Raw genomic sequence first — 23338 nt, 5'->3', positions numbered from 1 at the left:
TTGCTATGGTAGTTTCAAACCTACCTACAGAGCCATTTTAAGTTCCAGATTTAAGTAGACAAGTGATTTTTTAATGATCTGGGCCAGACTTGTTAAAGGGACTATTACTTACTTGAAGAATGGGACAATCTTATTGGCAAGCACTTCAGCAGTACGGAAACCCTGGGAGTACAACATGACCTGGGCAATCAGCTGGCGGTCTGGCTTTGTCATCGCCAAGCTACGGAACAACTTCTTCAAGTTGTCTGGAAGATTTGATCTACCCGCATAACCAGGATTCATGGTGATGAAGATAGCCATGTCTGGGCTCACTTTAACTTGTTTATTCAGCAGCTCACAAGTAATAGGTGCAGAAGCTAAAAATAGTTCACACGAAAAGTATTTTTAGTTACAGTTGATTTCAGACATGCAAATGAGGGCATTCTTTCAAAAGCTACACAAAAGCATTAGCAATGAAAAAATTGCATACTTTTGTCATAGTTTGGATTGCAGTGTTCTCGCAAGGCTTCCTGGATGCACTGAACCTGCTGAGAAACAGCAGAAAGCATACGCTCCTCAAGTCTGTTGAACTCATCAAAGCAGCCCCATGCACCCACTTGACAGAGCCCCACAAAGATGCGTCCCATTGCCTGTAGGGAGAGAAAAAAAAAAAAAGATAAGCTTTAGGTACACACATTATCTTGGTTATTCTTCCCTGTACACAGTGGAACTGGTGTAGACTGGACAGGATTGTGGTTACATATATAAATCCCCTATTTAATGTGTGTACATCTTTAGGCTGAGACTCTTTATGCTTTCAAGAGAAACTACCTCTCTACCCACCACTCCACTCTTCTCTACCCACTCATACCACTCTTGCTTCTCAGAGGTTTCAGTTTTTCAATACCAACTTCCATATTCTAGAATCTATAAGGCACTACTAAGCAACTTCCACTCCTCTTTAGAGAAGTCTGATACTTACCAATTCTAAAATCTCTGCAAGCACACTCCTAAACCTGCAGCAGAATTTAAAAGTAGTTCCAATGCTGCAATAGATCAGGCAGTCCATTGACATAAGGAGTATGTGCAGCAACATATCCATTAGGAGTCAGCCAGTCACACCTACTTGATTTCCACTAAAGTAGGTCTACTGCAGTTGGTCATACAATATGACTGGAGGATGGTAATGGAATACTGTAGTTTGAAAAAATTTAAAATTACCTTCCTAAAGCTTGCAGTTCAGATTTTCCCTTGTAAATTGCTGTCTAAAAACAGAGCAGGCAGCTTCTAACCCAATTCTGCTTTAGGTGGTAGTGAGGTCCAATGAAGCACAGTTAAGTAACCAGAATCTATTTTACCAGATACAGGAACAAGCTTTCAAACACGTTTTGAAATCTACAAGCTTAAATGGCATATTAATGAGATCTTAACTTAAAATGAAGAATGTTCTCATGTTAAAAGAAAGATATTATACCTGGAAGTCAAATGTTTCATCACAGTTGAAAACCAGAACAAAGCGGCCTAGCTGGTGTCCAAGGGCCTTTACAGATTCTGTTTTACCAGTACCAGCAGGACCTATTTTTAGAATGGGATAAAAGCGTTAGTCTCTTCCTAGGCACTAAACTGTCAATATTAACATCGAGAGTCTATGGGCTGGGCTACAGTACCACAGTAAGTCAGCCCAAGTTACGCTACTTGAATAATGTAACTGAAGTAGACTTAGTTTAGGTCGACTTACCGCAGCGTCTACACCGGGCTGTGTCGATGGGAAATGTACTCCTAGACTTCCCTTACTCTTCTCAGGGAGGTGGAGTAAACAAATAAGTAGGAGAGCCCTCTCCCATTGATTTAGCAGGTCTTCAACAGACCTGTTAAATCAACACCTGCTGTATCGATTACAGCAGTGCAGATTTACCAGTAAGTTTTGCTCATTTTCCAGAATTGGAGTCTCAGCTACGCAAGTTACTTTATTAATTTTATAGCTGATGAAGCATCAGTCTTTACATTTAACTGAAGACACATGAAATAAGTACAAACTTACCAAACGGTGAGCCTCCAAGTCTTGCCTCCAAGGCTTGCGTCATTGTCAGGTAACAGCGGTCAGTAAGAGGAGTCTGAACTAGTTTATCCTGAACACCAAGATACTCAAAGCCATAGTTGAATTTGGCATTTGCCATTTGAATGGACAGCTGCTGCAACACATCTGTCTGTTTTGGGTCAAAGTAGAATCGCATCTGGCTGAGCCACTCAAAGGATTTGGAGTTGTCAATCTTGCTTTTGATCAGTGATCTTGTAACATCTCTTTGGTGTACTAACTCTGTAATCTGGAGAACAAGCATCTCATTAGCAACCACAATGAAAAAAAGACCATGTACTCTAACGAAACTAAGTTTTACTGCATCTCAATGCATCTCAGTTTATGAAAAGCCATTGCTCGGTGCTAGACGGCATCATCTAATATCCATCCTCTAGCTTGCAGAAAGGAGGAGCTAGTAAAACAAAATCTGTTGCTACAGGATCCTTCTCAGTCAAGCTTCAGGGCAAGGCATGGGGGTTCTGTCCTTATGGACAAGCTTTTTCTGTCCACAAGCAGAGAACGGAAGCACATCCATACTCATCCTGCTAGACTTCTCTGGCACCACATACTGTTAGTCACCAGATATTCTTCGCTGCCTCCAATGATGAATGAGAGTGCCCTTAAACCAGCTCACATATTCCTCTAAGAAACCCCCAGTGCTGTAGAGGGACAGTGTTTCTACATCCCTCCTAACAATACCCCCAAGAGCCCTCACCTCTGGAGGTCCCACAAGTTTTAATCCTATGCACAAGTTATTCAAAGTCTATATATAGACACCAAGAGAACTGGTAAGATACTGTGGGCTGAAATCCCAGCAGGTACAGACCAACACTGAGCTCTACATCTCCATTCCCAGCTTTCAGTAGCTAGAATCAGCTGAATGAAGCGCATCTCATTAGAGCTAAACCCAGTCAAGACTGAGATGCCGGTAGATAAAGAGAAATGTTTCCAAGAACTTGCTTCCCCTAAGACTTCACTATGGAGGGCACCTTCCCCTCAGACTAGATTATCACGAGCCTTTAATCCTTTTGGATGCCCAAGGCACAATAACGTCAACTTTCATCTGCAGTAGGTCAGAAATTGACACCTCACTGTATCAGCACAGACTTGGACATGGTAAGGCTGAAGGTCCATAGATTTGATTACTGCAAGTCATGTCCAGCAGTGAAGCCACACCCCAAGTGAAAGCTCCAACTTGCCAAGAAAATAGAGTGCTGTGTTTTGTACAGCACAGACTGCTACAAACACCATTCTGTGGCTATGCACTCTACACTTGTTCCCCAATTAGAAGTTTGTTAAAGGTTTATTTTACGGGAGCCTTTGAATAACAGGACAGATTGTCAGTTGTACTTGTCTGGTGGAAAGTAGAGCTTCTTAGGAGGAGCTGGAGTTATGCTATGACTTCAGTGGGCAAGAAGTGATGACTTAAGACTTTCACAGCTAAATGCAAAAAAACCTTCAGTTTCGCTCTTTTCTTCAGAAAGTTCTTCACATGACCATGACAGCCCCTCACACAAACACAGAAGTTTTAAATTATATTTCTCACGTAAGTGGTTTCTATTTTTAAACAGCTGAAGGAGCTCAGACACTATGGTTACGGGAGCCATGTACATACATAGATAAGAGTTTATATTCTTATCTATTCTCAGACTAGGAGATTGGGTGGTATATTCCAAGAGTTGTTTCTATTCACTAAATAATTCTTCAGAATCTTATGCGACATGGACATTTAAGTTTATAGACGTTATTTCAAGTCAGGCATATGCAATATCTACAGAAACAGCTGTTCCTCAAGAAATCTTGATGGGAACATTTTAGTTTTCCCTAGGTGTCACTTTCATGATTTGAAGATGGACAGATTGTGTTTAAATTTTGTAAGAGACCGAATGACTACTGAGGATGGGGAGGAGAGTATTACTTACCAAGTGTTCCAATTTCCTTCTGCGGAGAGCTGGCTGTTCCATCAACACAGAGTCTGCTAACACATTCAGCGTGACCTCAACATTAGCCAGCACAGAGTGCAGAGGACTGCTGTCTCCTCCACCACCCATGCCATTCAGAGCAGATTCCACATTCTCCGACCATGCAATTTGGGCTGACAGGACAACAAGCTGGGCCTGAACATTTAAAATACAGTTAGATTTTTGCTAAGAGTTGTTCCTCCCACAAAAGTGTATTAGGTAGTTTGGTTAGACAAACGTGAATAAGATGGATACCTGATATTTGTCAATCCAAGAAATATAGAGACCTGGATCAATTGAAGTTGCTTTACCAAAGATTTCTACTTCAGTAACAGACTCGGCAAGCAGCTTTGCAAGTGTGACCCGCATTTCCTTTTCAACAAGTGTGAGCCACTCATTGATCTTAGGATGTTCTGTGATAGAGACGGGTGTTTTGAACAGCACCTGAAACAATTAAATTTAAGTGTAATTTTAGTTTTAATTTAGACCAGGTTTTTAAGTTTGCAAAAACCCCCAAAGACGCAGCTTTACCTCCTCTCCTTCACGTGACGAGATTCCCAGAACAACAGTGTTATCTTCATTCAGGATGATGCTAGAAACTCCAGCAAACATTTTCTTGAAATGTTTCTGCAGCTTAGCTACATTCTTGCTGTTTCCTATGATTTCGAGCAAGTCCTCATCACCAACAAAGTAGAACCTAGTATTAGAGATAAGGTTAAAGCTTTTTAAAACAACTGACCACTGAGGTGAAAATTTTTTAAAATTAACTGAAGGCCCAGATTTTATTTACTTGAACCCTCTATAGTCCTTATAAAACTGGGGAAATGTCCGCTAGTTTGTGCAATGCTGTGTAATTCTTTTCTCCATATTTCTGTTAGATCATAGTAAAAACACCTCAGGGCTTGATCTCTGCACCATTTTTAGTCTATCTACAGTTTTCTTCCCATTTTAACACCTCATTAGCAGATAAATGCCAAGTATTGAAAGATTATGAGAGAGCAAAGCTCCCACTCTGAACACATGCTTGATATGGAGGTTATGTTTAGATCTACAATCCAAGGACCTCACATACTACTGAGAATTGAAGGTGAAACAGAATGCAACATGATTCAAATATAAAATGATACAAGTTCTTAAGCTCTGGTATTTGGTTAGATTCCTAAGGGTTCATTAAGCTTAAATGAAAAAACTAATTTGAGAATTTCATTATTCAGTACCAGGTGAAACAGCCTATTAAGCAATATTTATATTCAAATTATGCCACTTAAGTTACTAATCACAAGTGACCCACACAAAGAAATTAAAGTTTATCACGTCCCAGGAAATGGGACCATAAAATATCTAAATTGTTCAACCTTTATTTATTTTTTTATGATTCCAAAGCATTCATGTTTTGATATCTTCATATGCACTAGAAGGTTGCTAGCGGAACACAATAAAAGGAAGTACTTAGGCATACAACACACACACAATTCCTATTAGAGTTTATTCCAGCACAGTTGGTTGAGGAGATGAAATTCCCTACCGAGGAAAGGAGGATCTCTCCCTCTCCAGGTATTCTCCCAATGCTTTCTGGATCTTTCCAAGCAAGTCTGCTAATCTCTCCAGTGACCTTTGTACACCCTGGATATTAAGAACATCCATCACAAGGGGAGATTTGGATACCTTTTTCATAAGTGCCAGAAACTCAGTACTGATGCTGTAAGTGAGAATGAGAAAAATATTAAGCACACTTTAAATGAAGGATACAATTACCAAGTGTAAAAAAGGCTGATATTTATTAAATTTTATTAATATTGTGTGAGTTACGGTAGGGCTGGCTTTATGCTCCAACTAGAATTAATCTTTAGTGTAGCACTCCACACGGTACCCAAGAACCAAACAATGACTAACTCAATTGCTGGCGCTCAAATGGACCATACAGTAAATCCACCACTGAAGTCTACCTCTGACTCTCTGGAGTGGTGCATATGTCTGCCCTGGAACATATGTCCTGAACCTGGTCAAAGACTCTGAAATGGATAAGAGACTGCTTGTTAGCTCAGGTGGGAGACATCAACTGAAGATCGGACACAGGCAGAGACTGCAAGGGTGCAATCTACCTGCCTAGCCCAATGCTAGATGACAGGTGGGACAAGAGGGGCTACCTAAATTTGCAAGGAAAGGCAAAGGTCTAGATAACATAGGTTTACACGTCTTTTATTGTTTTAACACTTTTCTTGCAAAAGAAAACTGTCTACATGAACAAGCTGTTCTGTCACTGCACTCATACTGGTCATAGGCTTCCAAAGTCTGCAGCAGGGGCCAAAACCCAGATAGACCTGCTGAGAACACTGTTGGTGAACAGGAGTATTTTGCTCTGGTTCACTAGAACAAAAAAAAGTGAGGGCAAATCACAGGATTCACTGAGAGAAGAAGTGCAGACCTATCACTGGAAAGGGATGCTCATGGAAAGGGCAGGCAGAGGAACAAAGTCAATGGTGCAGCTTGCTCTGAACTGTAACTGAGAATGTCACACAAATCCAAAGTGAGTATACCTTTGGAACCTCTGGGTTTCAACAGGCAATAAGTGCTTAATATCAGCACTACCAGTGAAGATACCCTCCAGGTAGACCCATCGTCTTTGGACATCTATCCAGACATCAAAGAGTGCCATGATGCGATTCAATTTGTCCTCCCAGCTAAGGGCATCTTCTTCAAACACCTAAATGTTACAAAAACCATTAACATTCAGTTTACCTTTAAAAAAAAAAAAAAAGGCAAAACCCACACTTCAGCTACTAGTCAGCATGACTTTAAGAAGTTGGACAAGTAACACTAATCAACCTAGTTGAAGAACTGAATTGGAAATAATTTTGTAAGTTTGGTTAAAGCTATAAAAAGGTATAATCCACTTATACACCTAGTAATTTGCCAAACTTGACACACAAGGTGCCAGCTGAACATACATGCACTGGAAAGACTACGAAAACAAGGAGGGAGCCAAAGATAATCGAAAAGAAAAATACCTTGTAGTATGGTGATAACTTCATGGCAGACACACTGTTAATGTGCTCCTTGACCTTGTTGAAGAGATCATCCCAACCACGAATCAAACGACATTTGTTCTGATAGTTAACCAAATCCAGTTCATAAGTGTTCCACACTTCTCTTATCTTTAAGAAAAAAAGAAGTCAGGTTATGAACACCCGATAGTAATTTTAATTCTATTACATTTATTTCATTCTATAGTGTAGACATCTAGTTACGTGACCTTGATTCCTATCTTTTTACAGAGCACATGAACCGGCAGGCCTGCTGTGAATCATATGGTGGAAGATTTCATAATTATATCTTGTGGGTCAGAGTTCAAGTTATTGCAATTCATAAAATGAAATTACAGAACAAAGTTTCCAGTCTTCTACTTAGAAGTTTCATAATAGTAACGTACTAGCTATATATTTTACTTGACTTATCTTTAAGTTTAAGTTACAGTACCTTCAGTAAACTTCCAAAGCTTTTAATAAAACCCCTAAACCTATGGGGTTTCATGTTGTGTCAGTTTGTGTGTTACATTTACTCAGTTTATTGAGAACGAACAATATTTGGTGAACATCTAAAGCATTTCACTTTCACCATCCTGGGTATCTAAAATCCAACTTGTTACATAGCTGTCAGCAAATTTACACCTCTAAAACCTCTCCTGTACAACAGGTCTAGTATAGGTAAATGATAGATACTAGCCTGTTTCAAGAACTCTTCCAAAGCCATCTCTCCCTGAGCCACAAGAAGTACATCTTTGACAATTGCTTCATTCTTCTGCAAGTCAACATCCCAGATCTGACCCAGGGTTAGTTCAGAGACAACCCAGTTAACGTGAAGCCTCTTCATCAGCTGCTTCCAGTGACGATCTTTAAGAGCCTCAGATTTCAGTTCAATCACCAACATGTTTATCTAGAACGCGAGACAGCACATATTAAGATAATGGATCACTTACCCTTGATAACTAATTAAAAAAATTAAGTACAGCTTACCTTCATGTAACCCTTCAGAAGTCTCTGAACATATTCATAGGAGGCATACTGCCGCAAACGAGCAGGGAAGTTTTTCAGCTGATTCAGTAAGCCGTCCAAATTTTGTCGAAGCTGTCAATAAAATACAGAAGCCATGAAAGAATTCATCTACTAGCAACCTTATGATAAACACAATCACTCTAATAAGCCGGATATTACAACAGTTATCCGTTTTACTTACAGTTTGTTATCTTAACATTTTTATTCAACTGTTCTTTATGATCAATATTATGCAAGGGTGATTCTCCCATTCTTACTTTCCTATGCTGCATATATTTAATTTTGCCAACACTAACTATAGCTATATACAAGGCAGGCAAACCAAATACTACATGCATGAAAACATTCATTTGCCCCTCAAAAATCTCATGATTCCAACAGATTCCCCATGCTTTTGTTGATATATTCCACCTCAGCAGATTCTGAGTTAACAGTACTGCTTTAACTTAATTCATGACTGTTGGCACCATACTAGTTTTCTCTATCCCTTGATCATTGGAGTACCACAGCATGAAGTATTACTACACTAGATCACAGTGGTCATGAAATTGTGACATTCTTCCTTACAGATAAGAGGCAGAAGCCTCATTTCAGGTTTATGTATCCAAGAAGCATCAGCTGGGCAATAGCTTTTCATCAGTGAAGCTGGACAAGTGCTTGAGAAAAAAGTGCTAATTTAGATCAACTTAAATTTCAAGAAACAGATATAGCATCAATTCTTGTCCCCTGAAGACGTAGCCTATAATTAAATATATTTAAGGTTGTGCAGTTTCTGTAATCCTGGTAATTTTTCAAGTTTTGTTTTCTAAACCTTACCCTGTTGAAGCTTCAGTTAAGAGGAAAAAAGTTATTTCTGCCGTTCAGTGCTGCAAGTTAGATTAAGATAGAGGCTGCATTCTCAGTTATGAATTCCATTTTTCATATGCCAAAAAGACCCAGGTACATAAGCACCATGCCATATATTCTGGCTCATTTTCAAGTTCTTCGAGCATTTAAGTGTTTTTTTAACTCAAAGACCAAAAAGGCAAAGAGTACAGTTGTAATTATGCTTTCTCTATACACTGAATAAGAAAAAAGTACCTTGCGAGGCTGTACTGAAACCCATGGCTGTTCCTTCATCTGATCAATCTGGTCCCAGACCTTGGAAAGCTCAGACCAAACTCCTTTGAGGTCTTGTAACTCTTCTAAAGCTACCTAGAGTACAAAGGCATACATCAAACTTTGGTCAGTTAGATAGAAAATGATGGTAAATATCTGTCCTAAGTTAGACAGAACTTCTTAAACAAATCATTGGGATAGGAACTTGGTCAGGGTACAGGTAATTGGACAGAGACTTGACCCTAGCTTGCCTAGCACATTGCCTAGTTTAATGGCCAGATTTCTACATCTTATAAAGCTGCCCTCAAACGTCTGTGGTTGCAGTCTCAGTGGAAAAGCCAAGGGCTGAATGGGTATTGAGACTGAGTTACTCACTCCTGAGGCTGGACCATCCCACTTAAGGTTAGGGCACAGTGATAGGGCAGCATAAGCGAGAACCATTGAGTGCTATGCCTTCTCTATGAATGAAGGACCTCTGCCTACAAGAAGTCATCTGTCCAGAACCATTTACAAGCACCAAATTCATGGATTTTTAAACAGCAGTTTGTACCTGCACACGTTCTTCACTGCCACTGAGTAGTCCTGTATCTGTTAGCTCAAGAGCTTCTTTGGCCTTCGCACATTTCTCACGATCATCTTTCAACCTACCAAATTTCCCTTCATAAATGGTAAGTGCTTGAAGAGCCTCCTCAGGACGCAAGTTTCCCTAGAAAGAACCACATGAAGGACAACATGGCACAGATGTTAAGCGTTAGGGTTTAGCACTTCAAATCTGTGCAGAAACTACATCTGATTAGCATCAGACACTATGCCATCTCTTCTGCTTTAAGGAATCTTCAGTTTCCCTGGCAGACCTTTATAACTCTGAGTATACGAGTTACTGATCCCTTGCCTGGGTAAGCATCTAAAGAATCATCTTGGCAGGAGAGATTTTTTAGCAGACGCTAGCTAGTAACTTTTAGCTTAGGACACAGGCTCAAAATTCTGCCTTACCAAATGCTCTATGAAGTGCACACTCCTTATTGCTAGTTACATTTGTAAAAAATCAAGTTACAATAGAGACGTTTCCATTTTAAAATGCAAGTCAGGGAAAGTGCTGGAATTTTAAACCCAGAGCAAAAGACAAGCTATACTTTCTGCCAAGTCACTAGGAAACCCCGTAGAGAGGATTCACCTTTCTGCATCAAAATCTCTAAGGTGACAACTGTGCCCCCCTGTCTATTTCAGGGTTTACTAAACAACCTGTTTGTTACAGAATGCAAACTTTCTATTGTGAGTTCAGCAAAGAGACCTGAAAAAAACTCACCGTCACAGGCTTTGTTTTCTCCCAGTCAGTCAGCAGGTCAGTTGTACGGCTCTCCACTGCTCGATCCTCTTGAACGATCTTCATTTGCAAGTTTGCTACTTGTTGCTGAATGGCAGAATCTTTGCGACGCATTATGTCATTGAAAGCACCCCACTCTCCTTCAATGTTGTCAATGTATAACCAGGAGGACGGGAACTGGAACCTCTGTTTCTCTAGCAAGCGCTGACCATTGCGGTAAAGCTACAGAACAAACAAACATTGTTAGAAGGTAACCTACTTGAAGTTCAATTTGAAATTCAGATAGCCAGAAGTCTAAAGAGAAAAACAGCAATAGATCAGCCTAAAGAACCTCAGAAGTATAAAGTAAATCAGAAAGGCTCACCATAGAATCGTGCTTTGAAAGTGTTTATCTAGGAGAGTTACTAGGACAGGAAATTAGAGGCACGGCTTCTCTTAGCAGGCTTAGACTGGTCATGATCAATTGTCCCCTCTCTGTAGAAAAGCTTTTACAGATTTCCAGAAACAAGATGTTAGTAAGAAAGTGACAACTTACCTCAACTTGTTTCTCAAACTGCTTGATTTTACGTTTCAGGGATTGTACATATGTGATGAATGTCACTGCATCTGATGTGCTAGCAGTGTCCACTGAATGCTGCTCTAACTCTTGACGGGACTGTTAGAGGGGAAAAAACCCAGTATTTTAAAAGGTGGATGTAGTAAGTTGATTTTGTAATAAGGAATCATTGTTTGGACTATTCTTACCTTAGAAATTTGTGAATGGAACTCTGTCATGTTCTGACCTAGCATTTGGCCAAATTTACTGAGTACTTCCTTATGCCAAGAGTCATATTTCAAGTTCACCTTAGATTGTACCTACAATCAAGAAAGTTTAACGAGTATTACTATTAGTTATGAAGTCTCATTTCATCTTCTATAAGCCCATTTTGAAGTTTATTTCCGCAGGTTACTTTTATAAGATGCATGAAAGTTTCAGGTTCCTACCTTCCCATAGTCTATGATAACAGGTCCAAATTCCTTCCTGGTTTCTGCATTGTCAAAGGTTCCTCTAGCCTTCCTTATCTGAACTAAGAGGGCTTGCCACTTATTTAAATCTTCTCCAAGACGGTTGTATATGTTTTCAGCTTGCATATCCCATAAGCACTGGTACTGCAGCCATACCTATTAATAAGTACATTAAAAAAAACCTCCATGTAACCGTGAATTTTCAGAATGTAGATACTTTCCTTATTTACATAACTGAATTAATGGGGATTATAGTAAACAGGTAACATTGATGGGACTTACCTTTGATTAAAGATATAGAAGAGCTCTTCTAAAACCAACAAATGCGCTATTCTACAATTTCAAACTGAAAATCAGAATTCATATCCTACCTTAACATACTGTTCGACCTCCGTCACAATGCCCATAACAGCCGAATAAGACTCCTCCAGCGCTACAGGACCATCAGGCATCCGTGTTAAGGCGTTCCGATAGAACTTCTCTTCCTCAGATAACTCATAGTGTACACCCACCTGACAAGACCCACAATTAAATACAAGTTGCATATACCAAGTTCACAATACAGGGCCAGTTTTCATTTTCAAAAATTGCTCCTTCATAACCATTAAAGACTACATTATCTGTATACAACTGCAATGCAACAGTTCTACTTAGAGCCATCTTATTAGATTCATAAATACATTTATTATGCTTACCTGGTATCTTTGACTTTGAATTCTGGGTAGTGATAGTATTACCATTTTCCAGGAAAACATTTCTTGATAGAGCTTATATCTGCATTCTTCAATTGGGGGATTCAAATAGATCACCTGGTTGGTTATCCTCAGTTCATGTACAACATTCTACAGGCATAGAAAGACACCACATGCAGTTTCAATTTTGCTAAATAAGAACCTGCTGGGCCAGCTAAAGATAAACACAAAATACATTTTAGACAAAAGCTGCAACCTCTTCTTCTTTGAGTGATAGTCCCTATTGTATCCCACTGAGGGTTAACAACAAGCAGGAAGATGATGGAACCGCGGAATGGAGCACTGCCGTGCCAAGCGAGGCATCCGTCGCAGAGTCTTGCGCCAAGGCGTAATGAGAAGAGAAGGTACGTACCAAAGTCCACGCAACCGCCCTACGTATGTCCGTAACTGGTACATCATGAAGCGCAGTTGTAGTCGATGCTTGCACTCTCATGGAGTGAGCTTGTACCCCAAGGGGTGGGGACAGTCCTGATAACTCCTAGTGTAATGCACCCCAAAACCCACTTAGAAATCCGCTGACTGGAGATCACTTGCCCTTTAATCCTTTCTGCTATAGTGATAAAATGTCTAGGGAGACTTCCTCAATCATCTCATCCTTTGAAGGCGGAAAGCCAGGGCGCAGCAGACGTTAAGGGAGTGACGGCACAGTTCCCCCACTGAGGCATGAGGTTTCAGAAAGAAAGCAGGTAAGTGTATGGGTTGGTTGAGATGAAAATGGGATACAACCTTTGGCAGAAACTTAGGGTGCAAGCACAGGGAAACTCTGTATTTATAGAACATGGTAAAGGGGGGAGGGGTCCGTCACCATGACCTTCAGTTCTCCAACCAAGAAGTAATAGCTACCAGGAAAGTCACCTTCATGGAGAGAGGAGAGAGAGGGAGGTGGTGGCCAGAGGTTCAAAGGGCAATTTCGTCAACACTGAGGACAAGGTTGAGGTGCCATTGGGGAAGCAATGGATTGAAGGGGAGGATAAGTCCATTGGAGGTCCTTCCAAAATCTGGGAGTCAAGGGTGAGTAAAGAGAGTGCCCCTCCACAAGAGGGTGAAAGGCATGGATAGTGGTTGTGTGCACCTTGATGGAGTTGAGTGAGGGGCCTGATGTCCTCAGGGAGAGAAAATAGTCCAAAAGACGACGGATGTCCACATTTTCAGGAGCAGGACTCCTCTGTCGGCTCCATGAGGTCAAACACTTCCACTTGTCCTTGTAGGACTGCATTGTGGACTCTTCTCTGCTATTCAAGAGGATGTCTTGTACTGCTGATGAACATTCCTGCTCTAGTGAAGATGCCCTCCGAAAAACAAGCTCGGATGTGAAAAGTCTCTGAGATTGGGATGCAGGGTCCTGCAGCCGTGCCGTTTGAGGAGTTCCAGAAAAGCTGGCTACTGAAGCAGGGGGATATGCTGACATGTGGATAAGGGGGGAAACCAGCACTGTCAAGGCCACAACAGGGTAATCAGAGTGACTGTCATTCTCTCCCATTAGATCTTGTGTAGGACACGTGACAGAAGCTCTAGGGAGGAAAGGCATAATTGATCTGGTCTGACCTGCAGAGGACTAGGGCATCACCTTGGGAAAGGTCACTGAGCCCCCCCCCCCCCGTCTCCCAGAGGAATACTGGGTGCATTTGCTGTTGGTGTGGGAGATGAAGAGGTCTCTGGTCAGAATCCCACAGCGGTTAAAAATGTTGGTGATCACGGTGTTGTGGAGCTCCCATTCGTGATCCGTCATGAATTTCCTGCTGAGAGAGTTGGCACTTGAGTTTGAATTCCGGGAGGGTATGCTGTTGACAACAGGATCCCAAAGATGAGCTGCCTCTGTACAAAATGTACGTGACCTCATGCCCCCTTGTTTATTGATTTAGTAAACAGGGATAGTGTTGTCTGACATGATGAGAACATGACAGGAATGAATTAATGTGAGAAATGTGCGACATGGTCTCCGCATCGCCTAATTTCCTAGAACTTTGATGGGCATCCAGGATTCCCGAGCAGTCCAAGACTGCCGAGTCATGTGCTTGCCCATGTGGCCACCCCATCCGACAAGTAACACATCTGTGATGATCGTTTTGCTTGGAGGACTGAAGGAATGATGTTCTGGTTCAGACCTGACTTGGATCAACCCACCTCTAGAGGAAGGAGAGAAGCTCTTGGGGAACTGTCAGCAGAAAGTCTGATTAGTTCATGGGAAAACAGATCCTCTGGAGGCACAGCTGTAGGCAACGAAAGTGGAGACAAGCTAAGGCAGTAATGTATGTACAAATAACCCTGGCCAGAACAGAACGACTGGAAATTGCAGTGGAAATCAGCTCTTGTAGGGCTCTGGGAGGTGGGCATGTGCTGATATTGAATTGATACAGGCCCAATGAATTCTAGGGACTGTGTGGGATCCAACTGATTTTCTGATGTTTACACTCACCGCCAGGGAGGAGTGGAGTGTAAGCAGCATGGAGGTCAAGGAATGCCCCTCCCCTTTGGCTGCTAGCCAAAGCCCTTGGCAGTGGTCCACCGCTCCTGAGAAAACTTTGGTGAAGACTTGTGAAGCAGTGGTGAGTCCAAAATGCAGAACCTTCAATCTCAGGAAATGTCTGTGGGTAGGATGGATATCCATGTGGAAGTAAGCATTCTGCATATCGAGAGCTGTAAACCACATGCCTCTCTCTAACAAAGGAACGATGGTTGCTAGGGTGGCCATATGAAACTCTGGCTTGCATATGAAGTGGTTGAGGTCTAAGATCCGCCACCACATGCCCCTCTTGGGGACTAGAAAATAGGTGGACTAGAACCCTGCACCCTGATAGAACCTGTTCTTATGACCTATCACTCCTTTTTGCAGGAGACAGTCCACTTCTAGGCCGAGTAAGACTTGTACTTGGTTGCTGGTGCATAGATACCCAGTGATCGCAGAGCGGCTCTGGAGTCTTTGAGGGAGTGGAGAGATTCATCTGTCTTCTGACTCAAGAGATGAAACCCATTGAAAGGGAGGTCCTCTATGGTGTTCTTTACTTCCCTTGGGAAACCTGCTGAATGCAGCTATGACTCCCTCCACCTAAAGGTCCCTGGAGCCATAGTGAGCGAAGTACTGTCTGCCACATCCATAGTGGCTTGGAGCATTGTCCTTCAACTAGTTTCCCCTCCTGTAGGATAGTTTTGAAGCAGGCTTGATCCTGCTGGGGAAGTTTGTCTGAGAAGTCCTCCTTACTTGCTGTAGGTAAGAAAGTCGTAATTAGCGAACAGAGCCAAGTAATTGGAGATGTGAAATTGGAGGCTAGCAGAAAAGAATACCTTCTGACACAAAATATCCAGTCGCTTGCCCTCATCTGCTGGGGGAGAGTGCCAGCTTTGCTGCTGGGCCCGCTCTGTCACTGCCTGTACGATGAGGAAATTGGATGGCGGGGGAGGGGAGATAAGAACACAGAAAAAAATCAGACCCCTTTGCAGGTACACAATACCTCTTCTCTGCCTCCTTGGGGTAAATGTGCAAGTGGCTGGAGTGTGCCAGACAGTCCGGGCCAGTTGAACAGCATCACTGATTGCCAGAATGGCTCTACTAAGTACCAAGGCGTGTAGGATATCAGACAGCTGGTGCCGTTTGTTCTGTATAGTGGAACGTGGAGAGTATTAGCCTATGGAACAGTTCTTGGAACTGATGGTAGTCATCTGGGCATGAAGAGGGAGATGAAGACACTACAGCATCTGGAAATGATGAAGGGAACTGCTCTGGTTCCAGCAGTACTGTCAGAATTGGACTAAGAGGAGCATCTGCCAACACCAGTTCAGAATACTTACTCTATGACGGTCAAAGATGTGAGGTGGGGGGAACTCCTCTCAAGCATAGTGGGAAGATTACAAAGGCAGATACTGACACCACAAAGCCCAGGATGGCCAACCAGGCAGATCTGTTGCTGTGGAGAGCCCCAAAGAGCAGGATACCAACGATTCCATTGCTGGGGAAAGGGAGGGTACTGCCATAGAGTCTGCAGAATCTTAGGGTAGTCATATTGGTTATGGGAGGGGCATATCCTGCACTCCATACAAGTCCTCCAATGCCAAAAAATCAAAGCCCAGTTCAAAGGCGCTGCCCTCAAAACTGGTGGATCCGCAGGAGCCATAGGGAAATGGGCAGGAACATGGCCTGAAGGACCAAAGTCTAACGTAGAAAGGGGGACTACCGTGGTACCAAAGATTCCCTTGATTTCAGCGAAGCAAGGGTGTATGTGTGGACCAAGAGACACTACTACTTTCACAATCTCCAGCTTCTCACGCATGGCGCATGCATATAACCCCCAGAGGAATACAAATCGGGACCATGACTCAAAGAACTTACATTATATAGCAATATGTACCATCAGAGTATTTATTTCTACTCAAGGTTCTGTATGGTCTTATTTTAGCAAAAAGCATAATGGGTAATAGTCAAATGTAACGTACTTTGATCTTTGGCTCCCCACCAGGCTTGTGACTGACTTGAGGTGCGTCTGTATCCATGTCAACTTCTGCTTTATCATCAGCTTGTCCAAGAAGAACTTGGGTCCAAGTTCTCAGCCCAGCCTGTAGACGAACTCCTAGTATTCGTTCAATCTACGGGAGGAAGAAGGCATATTGAAAACAAATACAAAGAAGCTTTATCATCATGTGTTCTCTCCAAAAGATTTCCGCATAGTCAAGAAATCCCTGAAACTTTCAGATACAGCAGGACTCTTAAAGGATGGAAGTTCAGTCTTATACTTTAGAACAGGAGTGGGTTTTTTTTTTACGTTAAATGAACACTTTTAAAGCAAAGTAAGTTTAAGTCAACATGCTAGACTACTGTTTAGAGTATTTAAAAAAAATCCATGTTTTAGGAGGGGACCTAAATGTCAGATTTACTGCCATGTTATCCTAAGTAAGAGACTTCACCTTAGCATTAGGATTATTATTGTCCGTATTAAGGTGCTGATGTTCACGCACGTTGGAGAACCTGTCCTTACCCGGCCATAAATAGCCCACAGGATTATTTTGCTAGCTATTATATTTTATTAATCCAGCTGGCAGTATCAATTAATAGGTTTCTTTTTCTGAAATTAATCCATTTTATTTTATCAGTAATAATTCCTTGGAATTTAGAATATTTTGAGGCATGTATTTCCTAATAATAAGTTTTGCTGAAATGCAAGAAGCCTACCGGTCTGTAAGATCCGGTAAGATCTGCTATATAACAAAAAATATAATCAGGTATAAATATGTCAGCATAAAAGTTGGCAACCTTTGGCAAAGATAAGAATGGTCCCTGAACTTTGGGGAACCAAAGGCAGGAACTATCCACATCACAATCACAGATTTATCTGGCTTCTACAACCAATTGGTAATTGCAGGGTACACCACAACTTGGAGGTCATCAAGAGAGCCTAGGTTGGCAGTTTTGGGAATGAGATAATCCTTAATATATTTAGAAAGGAAGAGTCATAATCCATTAACCTATAGGGGAAGGGTACCCATAAAATTCTTCGGGTTCGGAAATAAGATTTGGGTATAGTAGGTTGGGTCTAAATTACATAGGTTAGGATCCTATAAAATACCTTGTAAGAGAGCTCTTTGGGAGTCTACTCCAGTGGTGAGCTGGAGCTGGTTCACGCGAACCGGTTGTTAAAAATTTTGAAGCAGTTTTAGAACCGGTTGTTAACCCACTTCCCTGCAGGCGGCGCTGAGGCTTTGTTGGTCTCTGGTTGGGAAGTGATGTAATTCCTCCTCTGGTCACTGGGGGTGCTGAGCTGCGCTGCGGGAGCCATGTGGGCTGCCGCCTGGCCCTAGCCACAAGCCCCGTTACTGCTACTGCTCCCCTGACTCTTGGCCCCAGGGCTCCCGCTGCTGACTGGTGGGTTCCCGGCTGCTCTGCTGGGCCGTGTCCTGCTGCTTGGGCTACTCCGAGCCACTCTCCCCATGAGAACCCACCACCCTGCCCATAGCCAGCCCCTGTCTCCAACCACCTCTGCACCCCCTGCCTGCAGCCAGCCCCTACCTCCAGTCAGCCCCTGCCCGCAGCGAGCCCCACATGCCGGGCCCCACGCCCCTGTCTGCAGCTGGCCCCACGTCCACTGGTGCCCTGCAGTTCCCAGAGCAGTAACCCTGCACACCTGCTTCAATGAGGGGGGCATGGAGCAGCTAGGACCCACACATGTGCACACCCTAGGGTGACCAGACAGCAAATGTGAAAAATCAGGACAGGGGGTGGGGGGGTAATAGGAGCCTATACAAGAAAGACCCCAAAATTGGGACTGTCCCTATAAAATCAGGACATCTAGTCACCCTAGCACACCCCCAGGGAGTGGTGGGGACCCACACATGTGAAACAGAGCTCATTTCTAGTTCAGGCCCTTTTTTTGTTTTGTTTTGTTAAAAACAAAACTTTAGGCAGGATTAACATACATCCCTATTTTCCCGGACAGGTCAGGCTTTTTCATTCCTAAACAGCCGGCTGGGAGGAATTTTTAAATTTTAAAAATTCCTCCCGGGAAAATACAGACGTATGGTAACCCTGTTGGTACAAAAAATACATACTGAGGCACATCCCTTAAATCAGGACTTTTTAATAGGGAACCAGTTAAGATTTTGGCAGCTCATCACTGGTTGACTCTATTCTAAAATTCTTCCTTTGATTCATTCAGTTCTCCTATGCTATCTAGGCTATCATGCTATCAGCTCAGCTTCTGCACTATAGTATAACTACTCAACATTCCTAAACACTGGGGAAGCCAGCACCATCGCGTAATCAGACATGCCAGGAGGGAGGCGGGTCCTTCACCTCCTATTACTGTGTCCTCAACGAGGGGTGAGAGTAGGTTAGGTTAAGGTACTTATAATAGAAATGTTACCACCAGGAGTTTTGGAATTCTTTTACTGTTTTGCAGTTATAAGTTTCATTGCATTTCAATAAAGGTTTTATCAATTTGGTATTGTCCTCAGTGTACATTTTCTTGTCAGTCACCCTGAGAATCCTCTCCCGTTCGAGAACTCAATGGAGTTCTATAACTCTGTAGTCTGAATTGGATAAGAACCGATAAATATTCTGGTTGGATGCGATCAGTGGCGAGCCATTAAAACTGAGCCATTCAATTCAGGTCAACGCATATTCAACCATTCATTAAGCCTTTAGCTATTATCCTGTCAGCTAGCAAGTTTCCCCTGGAATCCATTAATTCCAGTCACTGGGAGCAAAGCACTTTTTGCCTAAGAGCCTGCCAGATGTCCTAAATGGCATTTGGTAGATATTTTCAAGCAACTGGCAAATAGATTGGAAATTCTCACTCTAGGTCACTTGAGAATGGTAGACCATGTTGTTAGTGACAAATTACTTTGCCACCTAACACCTTTGAAGGCTATGTTCACTTTGAGTGAAAGACCTACCTCCATATCCAACTTATTGACCCAGATAGGCAAATTGGAATATGAATGAAGATTCAAGTCATCCACAGCTTTTTGAACTCTGTTCAAGATTTCTGAAAAAGTCTTATGATCATACATGCAGGTTTCCAAGGATCGAACTTCCAGATCTATTTTTTCTTCAATAATGAGCAGATCATCCACCTAAGGGAAAATTTAATTTTAGTACTTTGCTGATAACAGTCTGCCATGTTGAGGGAAGTGATAAAACATCCCTCACAAAAAGAGCTACATCCATTCTTGAAAAGGGGGATGAGTCATTACTCTTTTCATTCACTGAAACTTACTGAAGACTCTGGGAACTTGCCTGATAATAGAGAAGTCAGAATTTGACTAAATTAGCACAAAAATTTTGAATCTAAAAGGGAAATACTGAGAAACATGCATGCAGGTTTTTAAAAAGGAAACTGATGCTATACTAGAATACAAGGCATTATTAATACAAAACGTGTTCATGTTATAATCACCAACTAAAAAGGTTCAGTAGCTACTTCACTAAATTAGCATTTTTTAATAAGATACGGTTTCTCTACCACCCCCCCAAAGAGAACATTTGCCACATTACCAGGTAATAATCTGAGAGCATACATCTTGTCAATTGTTTCTCTATTCAGCGACTTCAATACTGTAAGACATTGTGGAATCTAAGCAATAGTTGCATACAGTAAGATTTTCCAAGAGGAAGACACCTGTTGTCCTGAATAATATACAATCCAAAACTAAAATATTGGTTGCTGATAAACTCAACTGCCACCAATATGTGCAGAGTCTCACTTGGAAAAAAAAACATAATCAGTAGAACAAACCTTTTCTTGGAAACTGAAGACAGTCTCTGCTAGGCGTTGTACATAAGGGTCAAGTTTGTAGGACTCCCACACCAGGGCAATTCCTTCTCCAATCAAAGCCTGCACTTCCTTCTTTAGACCAGCTACCAGCAGAGAAATAGTGTTACGCTCTTCCACCTTCTCACAGGTCCGTTCATATGTACGGACACTTTCAATCAGAGAAATAGCAAAAGGATAGAGCTGGTTTGCTTGGTGAGCTTTGTTGACAATTGCAAGTGGAACACGAAATCCAAACCACTTAAGGTTGCGGACTTCTTTTGAGAGTGTAATAATTTCTGGGAGAAAGTTGACCTTTAGTTTGAGGACATTTCCAGTTCGACCTCTAACACGAGTGCTTTCAATAGTGAAGATACGACCACACACACCAAGGTTGCGCTGCTGAACCTTCCTTGCCCAGTCATCAAATATTTCTTGAGTGTTGAGCTTCATACGGAAGCTGTCTCCATCCTGCTTCAGCTTCTGGCCTTCAACATGGTTCTCCCAACCTTTGCCAAGCACATCTTCAACACGCTTCATGTAGGCTGTGAGCTGTCGATCAATCTGTTTGGCCCAGATTATAGACCCAGACACAGGAGGCAAGTCACGAACATGACTCATTTTGCAAGCCTGACTTTGTGGGTATTGTACCTTGAATTTGTCATGAAGAGACTCAATATCATCTTTTACACGCTGGATCAATTGTGTTTGATATTCACGAATAGCACCCCGAATGTGAGGTCTGACAAACAGAGCATTGAATCTGGAGAAGATCCTGAACATTTCATTTGCATTCTTTGCTGTGCCAAGCTGGTCTCGTAGACGAGCAGTTATTCTTGTTTCAACCCTATCAATTCTTTCATCATACCGTTTCATTGCTGCCTCCCAGGCTTCTGTACCTTCTTTGGAAACATCTAAGCCATCTACTTCTTTAACATTCTCATAAGCAAGATTCACTTCTTCAATGGCATTAGCGTCCGCAGCATCAAAAAGGACTTCTGCTACCTTCATATCCTGGGGTTCAGGTACATCTCCTTGATTCTGCTGGGCAACAGCAGTGACCTGCATAAAGTCACAGAGTTCAGTAAAGACTCACTGATCTAATGGTTTCTGTGTCTCACACATGTTAAGAGTTAAGCATTTTATGTACACACTGTAAAAAGACACATGCAATTAATTTTTTGCACTCTACTTACAGTTGACTAAACCCTTTGGAACTTAAGGGTGCTAATTTGGTTTCTGAAGGGTATTAATCTGCAAATAAGATGAGGAGAGTGTCTCTTCTGCTGCACACTATTTAGCAATAATGAGAGATTCTCCACTTTAAACTTGTGCTGTAGTTATTTGCCAGATTCAAAATCAAGCGATCTAAACTTAAAGCAAGTTATTGTATGCAGTATCCATTTTTTCCAATCACATGGAAAAACAAGCCAGCATTAGAGTGCTTTTATTCATGGATTTAAGTATGGACACTTTAGCCTTGTTATTAAGAAAATGTGGAAGAATGTAATACCATTCTTCTCATTAATGTCTGTAAGCAAACTGAAAATGATTATATATCTTCCACTACTGTCAGGGTATAAACACTGAATAATTTAATAAGACTGCTCCTTTTGGAAAACTAAAGACCATTTAAAAACATGCCCTCAAGGCCTGAAAATAAATCCCCAGATTCTTTGCCATTTGAAGAGCGATTATACAGAGAAAAAGCATTGCTGTTTGCATGAACACAAAAGTGATCAGTTACATGTTGAATTGGTACTGGTACGTTTTTAATGTAGCTGAAAATGGGTCTTTACCGCTATGTCACAGATCTCAGAACTTTGAAATAACTGTTTAACTTGCTTCAGATCCATCAGAGGAGCTCACAACTATGCGAGTGATTGTATATTTCTTTCCATGGTGGATTTAGAAAGCTTCTAAGAATTCTACTCAAATCCTATTGGTTATGTTTTGCACCTGTGGTTCCTTTAGTCAGCTGTTTGCAGGGGAACACAAGTAATTTTGCTTTTGTGAGTTAATACATTTTAATGTGACTGGCTTGTGTCTCCATGTAGCCTTTCATCAAGAGATGGGAAACTGCTATATCTTTACCAGATGTATAGGCAGTTACCCCAATTAGAAAGGAGTGGAAGACTACCTGAGGTCTTAAGACTCTCACAATCACTGCTCTCAGCTGCTCATGCTGGCGCCTGAACTTCCTCATTTGATCAAGACGAGCCTGCAGTTTCCTGTGAGCAGGATTGATACGCCACACCATCTTCAGATTCTCTTCTCTCTTTCTCTTCACAATGTCTCTCAGTAACACTTGCAATTTCTCATATTCATCATCCCAAGTTTGGAAGACTTCAAAACATGCAACCATAACCTGAAAGTTTAAGAACGTAAACTTGTTTGACTCTCAAATGACATGCTCTCATAGTTACATTCAGTGTGTTACGTTAGCTATTACCATATTTGACACCCTAGACATACCTTTTCAAACTCTTCATAGGCAACATGCATCAGTTTTCTGGTTCCCAATACTTTCAGTAGCTGAGAACTCAGGTCTCTTGAAATGGCTTCCACTAGACGCAGTGCCCTTTGAATGGGGTACTTTGTATTTCTGATTTTTCTCAGATGGGTGAATATTGCCACAAGTGCCTGTCTTATTTTGTCCAGTTCAGTAGCAGACAACAAGTCATTCAAAGGAAAGTCTTTCATCAGTGGATTGTAGTCATTTACAGTTTCCAGTGCCTGTTTTAGACCTAAATACAATACAAGAGAGTTAAATTTTATTGACCTCATTGTGTCAGTTTCAAGACAATACTTTTCACTTCATATAAGGTGAAGCTTTTTGATTATAATTTTGAT

At 41.7% G+C, this 23338-nt stretch overlaps 1 protein-coding gene across 2 annotated transcripts in view; it reads right to left on the bottom strand.

Annotated features, from left to right (window-relative positions):
• LOC119857561 (cytoplasmic dynein 1 heavy chain 1) overlaps positions 1-23338 on the bottom strand; it is a 73226-nt gene that overhangs the window by 36083 nt on the left and 13805 nt on the right. For both annotated transcript variants that reach the window (XM_038406652.2, XM_038406653.1), the window contains exons 6-30: positions 22961-23232; positions 22626-22853; positions 20471-21547; positions 19629-19808; positions 16677-16826; positions 12192-12338; positions 11868-12008; positions 11476-11652; positions 11236-11346; positions 11027-11146; positions 10474-10713; positions 9718-9873; positions 9150-9263; positions 8031-8141; positions 7741-7950; positions 7026-7172; positions 6555-6721; positions 5543-5716; positions 4549-4714; positions 4273-4461; positions 3979-4173; positions 2021-2303; positions 1454-1554; positions 470-629; positions 113-356 (exon numbers count right to left, since the gene is read on the bottom strand). In XM_038406652.2, the coding sequence (XP_038262580.1) occupies positions 113-356; positions 470-629; positions 1454-1554; positions 2021-2303; positions 3979-4173; positions 4273-4461; positions 4549-4714; positions 5543-5716; positions 6555-6721; positions 7026-7172; positions 7741-7950; positions 8031-8141; positions 9150-9263; positions 9718-9873; positions 10474-10713; positions 11027-11146; positions 11236-11346; positions 11476-11652; positions 11868-12008; positions 12192-12338; positions 16677-16826; positions 19629-19808; positions 20471-21547; positions 22626-22853; positions 22961-23232 (5260 nt within the window). The remainder of the gene's footprint in view (positions 1-112; positions 357-469; positions 630-1453; positions 1555-2020; positions 2304-3978; positions 4174-4272; positions 4462-4548; positions 4715-5542; positions 5717-6554; positions 6722-7025; positions 7173-7740; positions 7951-8030; positions 8142-9149; positions 9264-9717; positions 9874-10473; positions 10714-11026; positions 11147-11235; positions 11347-11475; positions 11653-11867; positions 12009-12191; positions 12339-16676; positions 16827-19628; positions 19809-20470; positions 21548-22625; positions 22854-22960; positions 23233-23338) is intronic.

Source organism: Dermochelys coriacea, chromosome 6 (genome assembly GCF_009764565.3).
Source record: "Dermochelys coriacea isolate rDerCor1 chromosome 6, rDerCor1.pri.v4, whole genome shotgun sequence".
Lineage (NCBI taxonomy): Eukaryota > Metazoa > Chordata > Testudines > Dermochelyidae > Dermochelys > Dermochelys coriacea.
This window is presented reverse-complemented; position numbering and strand designations above follow the sequence as displayed.